Source organism: Tachypleus tridentatus, chromosome 10 (assembly GCF_004210375.1).
Source record: "Tachypleus tridentatus isolate NWPU-2018 chromosome 10, ASM421037v1, whole genome shotgun sequence".
Taxonomy (NCBI): Eukaryota; Metazoa; Arthropoda; class Merostomata; order Xiphosura; family Limulidae; genus Tachypleus; species Tachypleus tridentatus.
Genome location: NC_134834.1, coordinates 101,228,193 through 101,248,029, shown reverse-complemented (window position 1 = coordinate 101,248,029; position 19,837 = coordinate 101,228,193). Strand labels below are relative to the sequence as shown.

Genomic DNA, 19,837 nt, shown 5'->3' with positions numbered 1-19,837 from the left:
AAATTACTTGGAAGAATCATGATCTTACCAACATGACTGACAACGGCTACTATAACACACAAATTACTTGGAAGAATCATGATCTTACCAACATGACTGACAACGGCTACTATAACACACAAATTACTTGGAAGAATCGTGATCTTACCAACATGACTGACAACGGCTACTATAACACACAAATTACTTGGAAGAATCATGATCTTACCAACATGACTGACAACGGCTACTATAACACAAATTACTTGGAAGAATCATGATCTTACCAACATGACTGACAAAGGCTACTATAACACACGTATTACTTGGAAGAATCGTGATCTTACCAACATGACTGACAACGGCTACTATAACACACAAATTACTTGGAAGAATCGTGATCTTACCAACATGACTGACAACGGCTACATCACCCAAGGTTTCACTGATAGCAATCAACAATACAGGTTGGCCATTACTCTGGAGAGTTCGAACATACGATAACCTTTAGGAATCAAAAGGGTTCATTACTCATTTAAACAAATGAATGTTATCTGTAATATTTTAAAACAGAAATGTAATGTTAACTTCTACATTAGAATGTACAAAAGTTACAACACTTACACCATGCAGCTGAATTAGCATTTTTTACCACTTTAATCACTTAATACATTCTAGCTAATTACTTAAAACTTACACCAGTGTGGCAATAATTAGCTTACTAGTGTTCCATTAGTTTCCTTTAATTTGTATGCTACATGAGGGCTGTCTGCTAGTGGCCATCCCAATATATGTAAAGCTACACGAGGGCTGCCTGGCCTGAGAGTTGGAGATTGGATTAGCTAATTGCCTCTTGGCATATTGGGATAAATATGAGTGCTCTTCTCTTAGCAAATAGTATACTTAACTGTCACTTGTAATACAACTACAGTCACAAAATGTGGAATGTTTTTGTAGAAAAGTGATGCAAGTCCAAATCTTTATGTAATCACAATCTGGGTACACTAACCAATAAAGTTTGACTGTTCCACTACTTCTTGGAATTCTTACTTATGAGATGCAAAAGGAACCTTTCATTATGTGTAGGAATGGAGAAATCTACTGATAAACTGCGGCTGAATTATCCAGTGTCTTTGACATTAAATACTTTAAGACTCAACAAATTACACTGCCTCCCATGAATAAAGAAACATTAAGTGTTTGCACAGAACAAACACTAAGAAATGCAGCTTTAAATTTTGAAAGACTTCTGTGACTATAAATACAGATGTTCCTTTACTGTGGTGATTCACTTCAGTAATGTTATAGTACACACCTCAAGATAAAACTGAACCTACTGCAGCCATTAGTTTCACGTGTTTGATTTAGCCCTTTTGTCTTGAAAAATGTGTATACATATATATGCATTTTGTTGTTATGCTTTCTTATGCATATAAAATTTGTTTTCTTCAAAATGGTAATCTTCACGTTTGACCCTTTAACACCACAATCAAATGGATTCTTTACAATCCCCAAAGAAAGTGATCTGTGAAGTTTTATTAAAACACTATCAAGAACTGGGTGAACAAAATCCTTGAGAATCTGCATGCAGAATGATAAAATTGTTAGTTCTAAACATAGTAAGAAAGGTGCAAGGAAGAACAATACAAAGTTGTGCTCTATCCCAAATATTTTAATATTACTGTTCTCTACTCATTTAAAACATTGTGGAAAACACAGTTGGCCATGCACACTTGTGAGAATCTCAGTGTAACCACATTAAAAACGTTGTGGAAAACACAGTTGGCCATGCACACTTGTGAGAATCTCAGTGTAACCACATTAAAACGTTGTGGAAAAGTGTAACCACATTAAAACGTTGGGAAAACAGTTGGCCATGCACGCGTGTGAGAATCTCAGTGTAACCACATTAAAAACGTTGTGGAAAACACAGTTGGCCATGCACACGCGTGTGAGAATCTCAGTGTAACCACATTAAAAAACGTTGTGGAAAACACAGTTGGCCATGCACACGAGAATCTCAGTGTAACCACATTAAAACGTTGTGGAAAACACAGTTGGCCATGCACACGCAGTGAGAATCTCAGTGTAACCACATTAAAAACGTTGTGGAAAACACAGTTGGCCATGCACACGTGTGAGAATCTCAGTGTAACCACATTAAAAACGTTGTGGAAAACACAGTTGGCCATGCACACGTGTGAGAATCTCAGTGTAACCACATTAAAAACGTTGTGGAAAACACAGTTGGCCATGCACACGTGTGAGAATCTCAGTGTAACCACATTAAAAACGTTGGGGAAAACACAGTTGGCCATGCACACGCGTGTGAGAATCTCAGTGTAACCACATTAAAACGTTGTGGAAAACACAGTTGGCCATGCACACGCGTGTGAGAATCTCAGTGTAACCACATTAAAAACGTTGTGGAAAACACAGTTGGCCATGCACACGCAGTGAGAATCTCAGTGTAACCACATTAAAAACGTTGTGGAAAACACAGTTGGCCATGCACACGTGTGAGAATCTCAGTGTAACCACATTAAAAACGTTGTGGAAAACACAGTTGGCCATGCACACGTGTGAGAATCTCAGTGTAACCACATTAAAAACATTGTGGAAAACACAGTTGGCCATGCACACGTGTGAGAATCTCAGTGTAACCACATTAAAAACATTGTGGAAATCTCAGTGTAACCACAGTTGGCCATGCACACGCGTGAGAATCTCAGTGTAACCACATTAAAAACATTGTGGAAAACACAGTTGGCCATGCACACGTATGAGAATCTCAGTGTAACCACATTAAAAACATTGTGGAAAACACAGTTGGCCATCCACACGTGTGAGAATCTCAGTGTAACCACATTAAAAACATTGTGGAAAACACAGCTGGCCATCCACACGTGTGAGAATCTCGGTGTAACCACATTAAAAACATTGTGGAAAACACAGTTGGCCATCCACACGTGTGAGAATCTCGGTGTAACCACATTAAAAACATTGTGGAAAAGACAGTTGGCCATCCACACGTGTGAGAATCTCAGTGTAACCACATTAAAAACATTGTGGAAAAGACAGTTGGCCATCCACACGTATGAGAATCTCAGTGAAACCACATTAAAAACATTGTGGAAAAGACAGTTGGCCATCCACACGTGTGAGAATCTCAGTGAAACCACATTAAAAACATTGTGGAAAAGACAGTTGGCCATCCACACGTGTGAGAATCTCAGTGTAACCACATTAAAAACATTGTGGAAAAGACAGTTGGCCATCCACACTTGTGAGAATCTCAGTGTAACCAGTACAACCTTATTGTTCACTTCCAAACACAAGTAAACCTTAGCTATTTCATAAAAATCAGTTAGTAAATAAAATATTTCAAAAATATAATTAACAAAAGAATGAAAAATGTTCAAGTTGTTTTATTGAAATGTACATGTTCAGCCCTCAACAATTAACACTTCACAACTGTAATGCTTCGTGCTCAGCCCTCAACAACTAACTTCAACAACAACTTGTCTGTAGTTTCATCAACTAATTTAGTTTTTTACAAATCTGAAGAGCCAATGCTTCAGCAATAATCTCACAACTAGAACTCTGTCTTACCTATTGAGATCCCATATAATACATTGTCCATTATCACTTCCACTAACTGCAATGCTATAACCTTTACAGATCTGAATAGTAGATATCTGGCCAGAATGGCCACACAGTTGTACAAAGGGTTTCTTTTCTTCTACCTGTAGCTGTAATAAATAACCAAAACAAGTGTGGAAACTAATGATCACTACGTAACATATAACTAATAATATTGCTTTTATTGGATTAAAATAGAAAATCTGATTTCATGGTAAATCACACATGTAAACATAATGTAAACAGAAACTCAGTTACAAGCTGCTTCATTTCATGGTAAATCACACATGTAAACATAATGTAAACAGAAACACAGTTACAAGCTGCTTCATTTCATGGTAAATCACACATGTAAACAAAGTAAACAGAAACACAGTTACAAGCTGCTTCATACCTTATTAAACACCAATTCCTATTTTTTTGCTTTCAATAACCATTGTATTTCAATATTTCCAAAATTAGAATTCAAAATTAAAGTAACACCATGGATATATATATTTAAATGGTAGAAAAAATAATTTGATGTCAAATTTAAATTATAAAATGCAACGTGGTTTGAAAAACTTTTTTATTACTCAAATAAAGAAGAACAATTTTACTTTTATATTAAAATAAATGAGCAAACCTTTAGTGGCAACCAAATGTACAGAATATATCCTAACATAAAAAGACCTTTTGTTCCATCTAGGCTGTCTTCTACACTACACTATAAAATAAACAAACTAAGCCAGCCTTTATAACTGAAATATTTATCAAGCTTTCCCTTAAATTAACCACATCATAAACAGTAACCTCTTCCAGAGGCCAACCATCCTATTACAAAACAAACTGAGCTGAAGATAAATAATTTCTTCCCTGTTAAAATTTATATTTGTTATTAAAAGGTGCATTAAAGCTGTTGGGTATAGACTGAACATTGTTCATCCCATATCAAACTATATGAACAAGTGTCACTAACTATTTACTGGTTACCTTTCCTTAATAAACTTTATAATAACAATGAACTATATATTTATAGGTTACCTTACCTTAACAGAGTCACAGATCAGTTGATGTACCCTGATAATGCCAGACGTGTGACCCAGAAACAGTAGGTTACAATCAGGAACAGATGCACAAATACAGATCTGAAAGGTGTTTTAAACAGTTTAACATTTCTTTGATACATGAAGGAGAAAGAATATTCACCATTAAGAATGTTTTTTTTATAAAAAAGGATGACTTACGTACAAGTATAAAACAATAAGCCTACCCATTTTGTAAAATACAAAACTAAGATGTCTAAACAGAGAAATATGGAACATCCAGAAATGTTTGTAACTATAACATCAAAAACAGAATGATAAACAAAGATCATGAAATGTACACAGTTAAACAAAAATATAAACAAATCAAGACACACAGAAAGTAATATTAAAAGATAAAGAAATCACACAATTACAAGATCAAAACAATACATATATACACACACACACACACACACACACACACACACACGTGTGACACCCCTCTAGAGGAAAATACATGGAAGTAAAAAATAGAGAAAATAGATGTTAAAACTAAGATGTGTGTAAAACATACACCATACTATTTACCAAAGATTTCTTCTTGAACCACTTACGTGGAAATAAACATATCACTAAAATGCTACAAGACGTTAACAAAATATTACACTATTTAAATTTTGCCATCTTACTGGATCAAGGATATTCCCTTGTATTAATGGTATAGTAGGATGATCCTTTCGTAGTTTGATGCGAACAACACCATCTTGATAGCCCCATGTGATCAAAGCAGCAGAAGTAACATAGGTTGTATTCATTACACCAGAAGCTTGAAGATGTGAAGGATAAATCGTATTCATACTCAATGTTTTTATAATAAAAAAACTTTCTTGAAAGATTAAAAAAAAACAATTGAATCTGTAGACAAAATAAAAAAAATCATTTTGAGTAAAATCCTGCACATAAATAACACTTTCCAAGAAACAAGGAAAGCAAGCAGGAAATTAAATTATTCCAACTAAATAACCAAAATAATATATCAATTACATTTGTGATTATTAAGTGAAATAAATGTTTTGGTTATTACATAGAATATACAATAAAATTGTTTAATATAAAAATTTATATATACTCTATGGTACAAACAAACTGTTATAGTCTGAAAAATCAAATTCAAGTCATATAATACTTAAAACCATGAATGAAAAAGTGGATTTGGTGAACAACTATTTAAATAAAATAGAATAAGATTTGTTAGAAATCAAACATGACCTTCTAACATAATCCAACAATGAAAAATACTCACACCTTCATAATAATCTTATCAATTGTTTAGTGACACTCTTTAACACCTTCATAATAATCTTATCAATTGTTTAGTGACACTCTTTAACACCTTCACAATAATCTTATCAATTGTTTAGTGACACTCTTTAACACCTTCACAATAATCTTATCAATTGTTTAGTGACACTCTTTAACACCTTCACAATAATCTTATCAATTGTTTAGTGACACTCTTTAACACCTTCACAATAATCTTATCAATTGTTTAGTGACACTCTTTAACACCTTCACAATAGTGATCTTATCAATTGTTTAGTGACACTCTTTAACACCTTCACAATAATCTTATCAATTGTTTAGTGACACTCTTTAACACCTTCACAATAATCTTATCAATTGTTTAGTGACACTCTTTAACACCTTCACAATAATCTTATCAATTGTTTATTGATACTCTAACAGTTCACCTTTTTCTTTTTTGTAGCTCAGAATCAAACAGGTGTTGAGAGCCAATCCAAAAACATCATTGGTGATGAGAGGCAACAAGCAAGCAATAGGTGCAGGATGTGACCTTCTCCAGATGAGATTAGGTTCAGTTTCACATAAAGAACCAACATAGCCTCCCCACTTCAAGCCCTGAACCTCTGATAATGCACTCTGAAAAAAAAGGTACTATTAAATTCGTTCTCAGAGAAATAAATAAATCTTTCATTTCACACAAACATTTCAATCAAAGCTCAGACTTTTTCCAATACACCTGAAAATATAAAAAAACTATTACAATACTATACATACAATTTTGTAACAGTGGCTTACTAACTTGCAAAATAATAGGTAGAGACTGTTTAGCACCAGTCTGTCTTACACTGATATGTGAAACCTCATGTGGCATATCATAATGTTACCTTCAAACAATGATCAACATATAAGTTTTAATTTAACACACAAAAACACCCCACTTCAGAGTGTTATAACACCACAGCTGGAAGATTCAACATGATGATATTGCAAAGATAACAGAGGTTGTTCACAAACAACCAATTAAGGGCGATAATGCTTGGACTCGGTGTTTGTTTTTTTTAATTTTGTGCAAAGCTGCATGAGGGCTATCTGAGCTAGCTTTACCTAATTTAGCAGCGCAAGACGAGAGAGAAGGCAGCTAGCCCTCACCACCCACTGCCAACTCTTCGGTTACTCTTACCAATGAATAGTGGGATTGACCATCACATTATAACACTCCCACAGCTGAAAGGGTGAGTGTGTTTAGTGTAACCGGGATTCGAACCCGCAACCCTCAGATAACGAGTCAATTGCCTTAAAACCATCTGGCCATGCGGGGCCAGAAAAAATGGTAGCAGGTGGATTCGAACCCTATAGTTAATGAATTACTAAACAAATTAGTGTAGAAGAGCTTGCACCTGTGGAGTCCACATCTGGAGAACCCACAGACCTAAAAAACAATATGCAATTTCCATAAATGGGTTATACTGGTTTCTTAGGACTATTTAAACAAGTTTGTCTATCTTTTTTACATACCAGTTTTAATGGCCTAAAAGGCTTTTTACGAGCCAGTTAAGTCAACATTTATGAACTGATGATATCCACATCACAGGATGACAGCTGGAAACTACACGATTTCATGCCGTATGCAACCCTACATAACCTGAAGACTACTGCTTAGTACAAATTCAAAACATACTGCTACTCTCTGTACTTCTATGAGAAACTGATACCAAAAACTGCACACTGATAACTCAGGTACCATTACCTGCTTATTTATCTAACATTGTTCCTTTCCTCATACCAGCAGTCAGGTCATTGCATTGGCAACAACATACACAGAAGAAATATCCAATCTCACAGAACATTAAGCAGCATATAATATACTACACATCACAATAAGAGACGTTTCTCTAAATAACCTTACACGTGTATGAACAATTTCTTCACTTCCAAATGGAGCTATGGGAGGATGAGGTGAATTGAATAACTGACGTGGCATTTGTCCAAATGTTTTGATCATTGTCTGTAGGGCTTTACGTTTCACAGGGTCTTCCGTCTTGTTAACATCCATACCATAATAAGTCTGAAAAACAAGAAAAATGTTATTAACCTCAACAATAAAAAGAAATGTTATGCAATGTAGTTGCAAGATATGCCATAATAAAACAATAAATGTAGTTTCACAATATGTAGCTGTATATGAAAGATATTAATTATCTGTTTTTTTATAGATTTGATGCTACTAAATTTTAATATAGTGTGTCTGTCTTCAGGAATTTTAAAGTCTTTCAGAAAATATTATAAGTGTCTAAATATATTTTTAGTGAAATATTTTTTCATAAACCAATAAAAAAATTGACCTATGAATTTGTATATATTTTGAATATTCAGTGTTAAAGTGATTTTCATATTAACATTAAAAATACTTTTCTTCATCTCAGATTTTATCTTTGTTATATCAAACCTCAAAAATTCATTTCAAATGTTTATATTCAGTATAGTTGTTTGTTATTTTGTCTACCCTATCTCTATACAAAGTTGGTGAATTTGACCAACCTTGTAACCACCACAAAAATCTAAATTACCCTCTTTCTTCCTGTAATGACTACAATGTGACAACTACATGAGTAGCTCGAGTGCCTCGTGAAACATTTTTTAATATTTATTTTACCTAATGTAACCTTAACTAACCTAAAGAGATACTCATTTTTTATATTTTAGTTACTTTTATAAAAATAAACAAAACATAAAGTACAATGTGTTTTGTTTGTGGTTTTTGTTTTGCTCTTGACTGATGTCACTTTATAAATTTTAATGGTAGTAATGCACCAAATATAATCACACAGTGCAGACATTTTCTTCTAACTATCATAATTATTCTGGCTTTATAACTATGATAACTGTTACAAATTCACCAAAGTTAGTTGTTAACTCTCCTATAGGAACAAACCTTGTACTAAAACCAAAAATGGCATTTCTCTGTTCAAAAAGCAACGTGATATAACATGTCATTTGATAGATGAAAATATTGTCTTTCTATTTGTTATAAATAAAGAATTAAATATAAAAGAATTATTAATAAATCCTAAAAGAGGATTTGAAACATGGATGTGGCAAGAGGGATCTAATTTTGTATTTGATGGCTTTGTAATTGAAACAAATTTAAAGCTGTACAAAAACATGGTATGTTTAAGAAATTATGATTTTATGAATAATTTAAGTTAAATTTCATACTTATTAGAGGGGGTGATGAATAAAATACAGACAAAGGGATAACTACAGAAACTCTTTCTCAAGCTATGAGCAATTAATGTGTTTCTTTAAACATTACCTAATAAAATGAAGAACTTAAAACTTATAAACTATTAAAATACAAATTATTAGCAATGACTTTATACTACATGAACAGGTATAAGAAACAAGAACCAGTATAAGAAACAAAGTAGTTTAAATTCTGAATGTAAGCTATTATAAACCCTTAGCACATGCAGTAAATGATACCCAGGGCAGATAGTACTAATGCTTCTGTAATGAAGTGGTAATGTGGTGTCATACAACATAGCTGTGTATGCAAGATATTACTCCTCTAATAAAGTATTAGTGTCACAAAATGTAGATGTGTATAAAAGAAACACAAACAGGTCCTACTAGAGTTAAGAGTAGACTCACAACAGGATGAAACACATGAACAGGTCCTACTAGAGTTAAAAGAGTAGACCCACAACAGGATGAAACACATGAACAGGTCCTACTAGAGTTAAAAGAGTAGACCCACAACAGGATGAAACACATGAACAGGTCCTACTAGAGTTAAAAGAGTAGACTCACAACAGGATGAAACACATTAACAGGTCCTACTAGAGTTAAAAGAGTAGACTCACAGCAGGATGAAACACATTAACAGGTCCTACTAGAGTTAAAAGAGTAGACTCACAGCAGGATGAAACACATTAACAGGTCCTACTAGAGTTAAAAGAGTAGACTCACAGCAGGATGAAACACATTAACAGGTCCTACTAGAGTTAAAAGAGTAGACTCACAGCAGGATGAAACACATTAACAGGTCCTACTGGAGTTAAAAGAGTAGACTCACAGAAGGATGAAACACATTAATAGCTTCTACTGCAGCTTTTCCTGTCTGCTTGTACCCAAACACCAAGTCAATCCAACTGTGAAGGTTTTCTGTGACATAATCTGATTCTAAAGACTGGCGATGAATCAAAATGAAGAGACGAGGGTCATTTCTACACCAAGGTGGTAAACACACATCATGAACTTTTTCACCCATTTGTCTAACTCCAAAATTAAACCCTGGTGGAAAAAAAATATAATGTTTAAACTGCTATTAAAGTAAGTTGTATAAAACTTTTACAGAACAATACAAAAGTAAGTTGTATAAAACTTTTACAGAACAATACAAAAGTAAGTTGTATAAAACTTTTACAGAACAATACAAAAGTAAGTTGTATAAAACTTTTACAGAACAATACAAAAGTGAGTTATATAAAACTTTTACAGAACAATACAAAAGTAAGTTATATAAAACTTTTACAGAACATACAAAAATTATATATATTCATTTCACTGAATAAATTATTAAACTTAGCAGTGGAATGACAATATACGAGTAATATGGACCTAGTATCTTTTATATTATAATATTTATGTACAATTTTATATATAATGTGAAGCCATCTTGTATCAGAAATAATGCCTTTCACTCAAGAACATGTTTCACAGAGAAGACAGGAGGGAAATGCAGTTGTACATCATCTCTTAAAGCACAGATGAACAACTTCAAAACAAATCAGATGTTGACAATTACAGATAAAGTAAGGAACAACATTTATCAATAAAACCAAAATCCAGAAAGTAATAAATAGACCTTTTATGTTATTTGATTGTGTAAACACTGCTTAGAACTAAGACATAATATATTCATCAATTTAAATTTAAAAATATAAATTAAACCTTATATATTTTGCTTCAATTTTTGTATGTATTGATGCTCTTCTATGCATGGATCATGCCAATTTTTTCTGTCATTGTTTCACATTGTTCAAACACAGTTTATCTAAATGCAACTGTATTTTTATTTTTTAAACCAAGCTTTTTAAAACCACAGAATCAAAACAGCAAGTCATTTAAAGATATAAATTTAGAAATTCCTGTTTACTTTGAAGCTAAAATGCTATACTACTGCTCATGAGTTTTAATATTATTGTTAAGCTACCTTTAAAACTACATTTTTACCTTCTGAGTTAATGAGAAATTCCGGTATGAAGAAAAATTCAGGAATCAGTTCTTTAACATCTGTCGTAGAATCGCCACTGGATAGTCGCCATGTGGTACTTAAGGAATGAAATGTCCGATCCGGTATGTCAAAATTGTGATCTTATATTGAGAGACAGTTGAATAACTACAGTTGACAACTCATCATAAGTAACAATGATGAAAACAATAATTGTTATTTCTGTAGTCTTTTGGAATAATAACTAATATATCTTTAAATATCTCATCATCACAAGTACATAAACTTTGTTTTCAGAAACAAATATGTAAAACAGATATTAAAACAATTTTGAGGAACTTGATATGTTGGAAGATGTTAAGGATTACAGATTTATTTTGTTTTCAGTTTTAAAAAGCATCAGCTGTATCATCACAAATAAAAGAACCAAAATCTAGTTTTGTACTTAACACAATTCAACTAAAAGAAAATTAATAAAAGCATAAGCAAGTTTAAAATATATTTACTGCCTTTAAGCTAATTAATTTGATTTCTTTTTCACAAACGACTATGCTTTGCCACTCAAAATTATCCCAATAAAATACAGGTTTAACTTGCAAGCTAAGAAATGAAGCACATTAGAATATAGGTTTCTCTTTGAAACTGACAAATACATTACGATCATGATGTTTTAGTACAAAGCAACAAAATGGAGCATGTGCACTCTAACCTACTGAGAGTTTAACCCTGATTTTAGCATTGCAAGTCAATAACTTTACTGTTCACCCACCAGGGGAAAAGCATCACGATAGAACAAGGGTTTATTTTGAAGAATGATTAATGATAAAATGCAGACATTCAGATGAACTGGGTAAGTCTTGATGATAAAAATCTATGTTGGAATCTGACAAATTCCTACAGACTTATTTTGGTAGTTGAGAAAATCAAAATGTTTCTTTTTTTATCATGCTATCTTACAAGTTGAGAAACTTTATAATAAATTGTTCCTATTGGTTAAAACCTTTTCATCTTAGAATACAATTTTCATCTTCAAGCTAGTAATGGTTTATGATAAAATAGACATTTCTACAAATGGAAGAAGTTTGTAATAAAATATAGCTTTACCTTGATAACTTAGAAACATCTGAGTAAAAGGTGGAAGACGAACCAGGAAATGGAGAACTGTTCCACTGTTACTGTAGTGAGACCCATAGTGATACGAGCCTGCTGCTGGTAGCATCATATCTGAAGAGGTACTTTGTTCTTCCTCAGATTTTAAATACTAAATAAAATAAAAACAATTCTCAATCTAGTTCATAAAATGTGGAAATATTTAATTCACCCATTCAACACACAGCATGTATACTGTTTAATAACTTCCACATCATAACAGGACAATACCAGTCAAGTTTATCAATGAATCCATAATTTCTTATAAACAAGACACTAGCAATAAAGATTAATTGACCAACAGCCAACTTCCAAACATACAACTGCTATTTTCAAGTTGGTACATATAATTATCAGATACAACACTACCTTACATTGACCACAGACCATTTGTAAGAGGTCCTAAATCAACACATTCTGTAACTAGCCATTTCAGCTGTACACCTAAGCATTTCATCATTGTATTAAATTGTCATTGTGTGATTTGGATGCCAAAATAAGTGGCTCCATCACTAAAAAAACAAAAACATCCATGTGCCCATTTCTGCATGTCAGCTTCTCTTCAAAATGAAGGTACAAATGAGAATTTGTTATATTATCTACATCTCACACAGACTTTGCACCTCTAAAGATACTTAAAAAAGCACTGAGGAGCCATCATCTGCACATAGCTAATGGACTTTAGAAAGCAAAGATAAACAGTATAAATATGCCCTCAGATGTTGAAAAACAAACATTTGATAGTCCCAATTATGGGCTATTGCTCTGCAGCAGAATATCACAAAACATCTTCAATGGTGGCAGGAAAAGGTTTTAAGGCATAGATACTCATCTCGAATTATTACCATATATCATGAATGTCCTTGTGTATCAGTCTAATATAAATGCTAATTAAAAACTAAATCCTAAAGAGCATTTCACAAATAAATAACTTGCTCAGAGATATTTTCATAATAGATAATACACTAATTAAAAACGTACATTGTGTGGCTTCACACAACGCACCAATTAAAAACGTACATTGTATGGCTTCACACAACGTACCAATTAAAAACGTACATTGTATGGCTTCACACAACGTACCAATTAAAAACATACATTGTATAGCTTCACATAATGTACCAATTAAAAACATACATTGTATAGCTTCACATAATGTTCTTCCTTGGATTTGTCCTGAATTGCCATTGGTCTCGACAAACATCTGCAAAGAATTTTACTTTTTACTTATACAGCACAAAATAGTGTCACAAAAACTTGCACAATGTTACTTGTGATAAACATGTACAGATATAAACATTAACAGCAACATTAGTTTAAAAAAACGCCATTAGTGTGTTTTTGCAGATCAGTGAAAAATCAAATACTTCTGATATGCTAAAGTTTTATAATACTTATACTAATTCCTTACATGTTCAGATGTGTTAAAATAATTGTGAATAATGTTTAGTACAGAACCAGCTGAACTGTATAATTAACTGAAATGCACAATAACAGTAATGTCTACAACAGTTGCATTTTGATTTTAATACTAAGATGTTTTATTTGTTTGTTTTATGATCCATAGTACCAGATTATCTTTAAGTAAGAGTTGCTGTCACCTGACAAAGCAATTATCAATACTATTGATTGAAATGATATGCTCATTAACATTAGAAGTGTAAAAGTTGCTGTATTTTTAAATTAACGTTGAAAAGAGTTACTGTAGAACAAAGTTAATACGTTTAAAATCATGAAGTAGAAGAAAATTTTAAATGTGAAAAGGCACACTGTGCTAATTAATCTTACAAATATGCTGCTCGAGTTCACTGGGATGTATGACCTTACTTCAAAGGTCACTCATGTTCGTCATGTTGGATCTTAAAGTCTTGCCTATTAATATATTTTCACAATTAAAGTTCACTTTGAACTTATGTTTTGAATTAAGTGTAACACTATTTATTAGCAGAAATTTTAAAATGTCCAGATGGTTAGAGCTGTGCTTCTCAAAGACATTCCTAATGGTGACTTTCTCCATTAGATCTTTATCCAAGAAAAGTTAATCCTTAAAAAAGGGTATTTCTCAACTACTGACCTAACTGTGATAAGATAATTAAGAGTGTTACCATATCATTCCCTACTTAGCAGTTACTAATGTTTAGTTTTAACATTATCTCATTTCATGTGTGTAATATTTAAATGTGTAATGTTGTGCAAATAACAGTTTAAAACATCTAGCAAACTTAAAAAAAATATACATTTGAATTACTTTGAGGTTTCATACTGCACATTACAATTCCAAATAACCTGTTACATGTTAAAATCCTCAAAAAAAATTACAAAATGCAATTTTAACATTTTGATACTTATAACTCAGATCTTAATTTAAAAAAAAAAAAATTTACATAAAGAATAAATAACTGTACCATAAACTAGAATAATTAATATTAGTACCCTTTATTGTCTTTATACAGACCAGAGTGACAAAGAGATCAATACAAGTGCACCACGATACCTCACTTAATTATAACACTGTCAATCTTTACTTTTTCCTGTTCCTGGATAGAAAGTGTTATTTCACAATTGCTTATGTCTAAAGTAAAAGGAAAAGACCTATTTCTCTCTTCAAACTTTGCTTTTGTGACCTGGGAGCATATAACGAAAACATAATGGGAGACTATATTTGGGGGCTGATATGTGAAAGTGACTTACATTATGGTCGCAAATCTAGAATAACTACTCGCTTCTAAACATTTTTATATAACTTTAGTATAAATACATGTAAATCTTGATTCATATGTTGTTTTATTCAGACCTTATGTAAATGAACATGTGCAAATCTGCCCGTTTTTATGGGTTAGTTTCTAAATTTCATTAAACAGGTCACAAAAGCAAAGTTTGAAGGGAATAATGGCCATTTTCTGTTCTTTTACAACATAAGCAATTAAGAAATAACACATACTATCCAGGAACAAAATTTGTGTTACATAGTATAATAACACATACTATCCAGGAACAAAATTTGTGTTACATAGTGTAATAACATACTATCCAGGAACAAAATTTGTGTTATAGTGTAATGCACAGGGTACTTTTAAACAAATCTTGAAAAATTTATTTTACCTAATTAATATTATCTAACCTAAAATGATTGTTTTATGATTCAGTAAATTTTACAGTATAATAGCTGAAGTATACACAATTATCTCCCTTATTTTCCTGTCTACTGTGAATTACACTTAACCCTACTTTTTCATACTAACACAGTACTACTGCACTGAATTTGTTCTTTGGTTCATTATTTAATTAAATAAAAAAACACAGTAATAATATGCAAAAAAGACAATGTCCCACATGCACCACAATTTTTTCTGTTATTTTAATTAATCAACAAGAGTAATTACAAATTCAGCTAAGTTCCTGGATGCATTTCCTGGAGGAAACAAGTCTGATTCAGAAGTACACAATTCTTTGTATAGAAAACATTGTAATATAATACATCACTTGATAGGTTAAAATCTTGGTTTCCACCAATTATAAATAATGTAATATTAACAATCAAACATTTTTATAAGAGGAGCCTGGATCTTATTTGGTTACAATAGCCATAAACTGGAAAAATTACACTTCCTCAACTGATTACAATAAGTAATTGACGTATCATATTTCTCATAAATGTGGTAAATTAGTTACAGAATACCTAGACAGCAAATTTCAGTGTTTATATTATGGATCAAGGATTTAGTTTTAATAAAATTAAATTAAGAATTTGTATTAAAATTTGGATTATTAGTTACATTTTATGTATTGTTTATTTTATGATGAGAAAGCAGTTTAAAATTTGAATGTAAATCACTAAAACCTCCTGATATGTAACAAAATTATGCCCATTCTGAAAAAGTTAAGGTAACAGAAGACACAATGAAGCTATGAGCAATGAAGATAGATATCCAAAGAATAAAAATGTTGTCTCCATATCATATTTAACAAAACTATGACCATGTTGAACCTCTATTGCCTCACCTGTATGTATCAGGATCTTTCAGATTTATAGTTGGACTGGAATAATCACACAGGATAAATGGAAACACAGGGTATTGCATCAAATCATTGAAAGAACGGCCAGCTAGTTTATTTAACTGTGTTAAGTACTCAAAGTTAGTCAAAGTCCGTTCACGCCACATGTGTGTCAGTGCTGTTAAAGTTTCTGCCTCTACAAGCTGTGGGAGTGGACAGTTCATTAGGTGAGAGAAAAATTCTTCCTGTTCCTAGAGAAAGAGGTACAGATTTGTTTCATTAAAAAAAGATAAAAGACAGTGTTCATTTAACTTGGTTTTAAAATATATTATTTACAGATTTCTTTAAAATATTAAAAACAAACTTTTGCATTAGGGGTGCAAGGTCTAGCTGCATTACATCCTAGGGTGAAGAAGCTGGCGAGTTTAAGTGATTAGTGCTTTGATTGTAAACTATAACACTCAGTACTTTATTTTTGATAGTATTGTATTATCATAAAATTAAACATTTACAAGTTTTTAAAGATATATATAAAAGATGAACTAACATATGAACAAAACCAAAGTAGCATCTTACGTTTTGAAATGACTTTGCAATTAGGTCATTATCAGAATGGCAAAGACTTTTCCAGATGTTTGCGGAAAGTAATACTTTAATTTTTGCTGTCAACTTTCAGAAGCCATAGTTTCAGGAAAAGATAATTATAACTTGTTTTAAACTGAGCTTTAAAATATTTAGATGTTTACATGGTTGGCTACATAGAGTTCTAGAATCAATGTGATGTTATAAGCATGCAAAGTTTCAAATGTTCAAGGAAGTTGTAGATGGAACTACATAACATTTTCCATGCAATATATACAGCTCTACATTGTTCATCTTCAACTCCTGTTGCTACCTGTAACACCTTAGGATTATGGCACAGCTGTTTCATATTAAGCTTAAGCTGACAGCAAATAAGCTTTTACTGTCAAGTTTTCTACGTTTTTTTTTTTTAAACAAAATTACACATCCTCAGCAACTGCTTAATTAGATAATCAACAGATTGCCTAGCACCATTAAAAACATTACTATAGAGGCCTCCCATGCTGCGATGCAAACATTTCTCATAAGATAATTATACGAGAAAGAAACCCTTCTCTACCATAAGATAATTATACACGAGAGAGAAATCCTTCTCTACCATAAGATAATTATACAGAGAGAAACCCTTCTCTACCATAAGATAATTATACACGAGAGAAACCCTTCTCTACCATAAGATAATTATACAGAGAAACCCTTCTCTACCATAAGATAATTATACACGAGAGAAACCCTTCTCTACCATAAGATAATTATACACGAGAGAAACCCTTCTCTACCATAAGATAATTATACGAGAGAGAAACCCTTCTCTACCATAAGATAATTATACACGAGAGAAATCCTTCTCTACCATAAGATAATTATACACGAGAGAAATCCTTCTCTACCATAAGATAATTATACACGAGAGAGATCCTTCTCTACCATAAGATAATTATACACGAGAGAGATCCTTCTCTACCATAAGATAATTATACACCCAGAGAAATCCTTCTCTACCATAAGATAATTATACACCCTTCTCTAGAGAAATCCTTCTCTACCATAAGATAATTATACGAGAGAAATCCTTCTCTACCATAAGATAATTATACGAGAGAAATCCTTCTCTACCATAAGATAATTATACGAGAGAGAAATCCTTCTCTACCATAAGATAATTATACACAGAGAGAAATCCTTCTCTACCATAAGATAATTATAAGATAATTATACACAGAGATCCTTCTCTACCATAAGATAATTATACACGAGAGAAACCCTTCTCTACCATAAGATAATTATACACGAGAGAGACCCTTCTCTACCATAAGATAATTATACACGAGAGAGACCCTTCTCTACCATAAGATAATTATACACGAGAGAGACCCTTCTCTACCATAAGATAATTATACACCCAGAGAGAAACCCTTCTCTAGAGAGACCCTTCTCTACCATAAGATAATTATACACCCAGAAAATCCTTCTCTACCATAAGATAATTATACACGAGAGAGAAACCCTTCTCTACCATAAGATAATTATACACGAGAGAGAAATCCTTCTCTACCATAAGATAATTATACACGAGAGAGAAACCCTTCTCTACCATAAGATAATTATACACGAGAGAAATCCTTCTCTACCATAAGATAATTATACAGGAGAGAACCCTTCTCTACCATAAGATAATTATACGAGAGAGAAACCCTTCTCTACCATAAGATAATTATACGAGAGAGAAACCCTTCTCTACCATAAGATAATTATACGAGAGAGAAATCCTTCTCTACCATAAGATAATTATACTAGAGAGAAACCCTTCTCTACCATAAGATAATTATACACGAGAGAAACCCTTCTCTACCATAAGATAATTATACACGAGAGAGAAACCCTTCTCTACCATAAGATAATTATACACGAGAGAGAAACCCTTCTCTACCATAAGATAATTATACACGAGAGAGAAATCCTTCTCTACCATAAGATAATTATACACGCGAGAGAAACCCTTCTCTACCATAAGATAATTATACACGAGAGAAACCCTTCTCTACCATAAGATAATTATACACGAGAGAAACCCTTCTCTACCATAAGATAATTATACACGAGAGAAACCCTTCTCTACCATAAGATAATTATACACGAGAGAAATCCTTCTCTACCAGAGCTTCGATTGAAACTTTTCTTCTTTTTCTAATCTTTTGTGCAATTTGTCAGGTGTTAAACATCTGGAAGTTGAGACTCGTGACCAAAGTTTGGCAAACAGTGGAATCTGCCAATCAGATAACCACTGGTCTTATTAATGTCCTGCATTCAAATGTTTTCATAAGAATAACCTTCCAATTTGCAGCTTGTTTTGTGACTTTCTCAGATATCTTTCCAAACAACCCTACAGCAAAACAATTTAGGTTTAAGTTACTTTTTTTAAAGTTCTAAAGTGTTGCATATGAAAGTTGTGAGAAATGCAGTGTTGTACAAACACTATAAGAAGTTGTGTGTTATTTAAACACAGTAGTAGCCTCCTGTTGAACTTTTCATTCCTCCTTATTTGGAAAATTAATGCTTACTCCATGGCTGAAATTATTTACACCAATACTTTCTTATCTAAGATAGATATTTAATAAGAATTGAGTTTCTTATTATTTGTGTTTGGAGAAATATTATGTTATGTTAAAATAATAAATGGTAAAAACTATTTAAAACAAATTTTGGGGACCATATTAGAAGTTGACAGAACAGCACTCTATCCCTTACCTGAAGAGTTTACCATATTACATGTTTTGACAGAATATTACTGTCTTCTTCCTGCAAACTTCAATGACTGAAAGCAATTAATTTATGTTTAGATTATTATATACAAAAGCAACTTCAAAACTTTGTCTTTATTATTTAAACATTTAATAAAGCAAAAATGATGCATGTAGTGCAGTAGAAATGTATCTTTAGAATT

At 32.3% G+C, this 19,837-nt stretch overlaps 1 protein-coding gene across 4 annotated transcripts in view; it reads right to left on the bottom strand.

The window, feature by feature from the left end:
- Positions 1–19,837, bottom strand: part of mv (lysosomal-trafficking regulator mauve) — a 144,975-nt gene that overhangs the window by 19,191 nt on the left and 105,947 nt on the right. For 3 of the 4 annotated variants that reach the window (XM_076462861.1, XM_076462862.1, XM_076462860.1), the window contains exons 43-53: positions 16,318–16,562; positions 13,453–13,519; positions 12,271–12,427; positions 11,169–11,309; positions 10,009–10,226; positions 7,840–7,998; positions 6,380–6,569; positions 5,318–5,454; positions 4,650–4,748; positions 3,592–3,731; positions 387–484 (exon numbers count right to left, since the gene is read on the bottom strand). In XM_076462861.1, coding sequence (XP_076318976.1) covers positions 387–484; positions 3,592–3,731; positions 4,650–4,748; positions 5,318–5,454; positions 6,380–6,569; positions 7,840–7,998; positions 10,009–10,226; positions 11,169–11,309; positions 12,271–12,427; positions 13,453–13,519; positions 16,318–16,562 — 1,651 coding nt within the window. Of the gene's footprint in view, positions 1–386; positions 485–3,591; positions 3,732–4,649; positions 4,749–5,317; positions 5,455–6,379; positions 6,570–7,839; positions 7,999–9,955; positions 10,227–11,168; positions 11,310–12,270; positions 12,428–13,452; positions 13,520–16,317; positions 16,563–19,837 lie in introns of those variants that run through there. The other variant, XM_076462863.1, reaches the window with a different exon arrangement.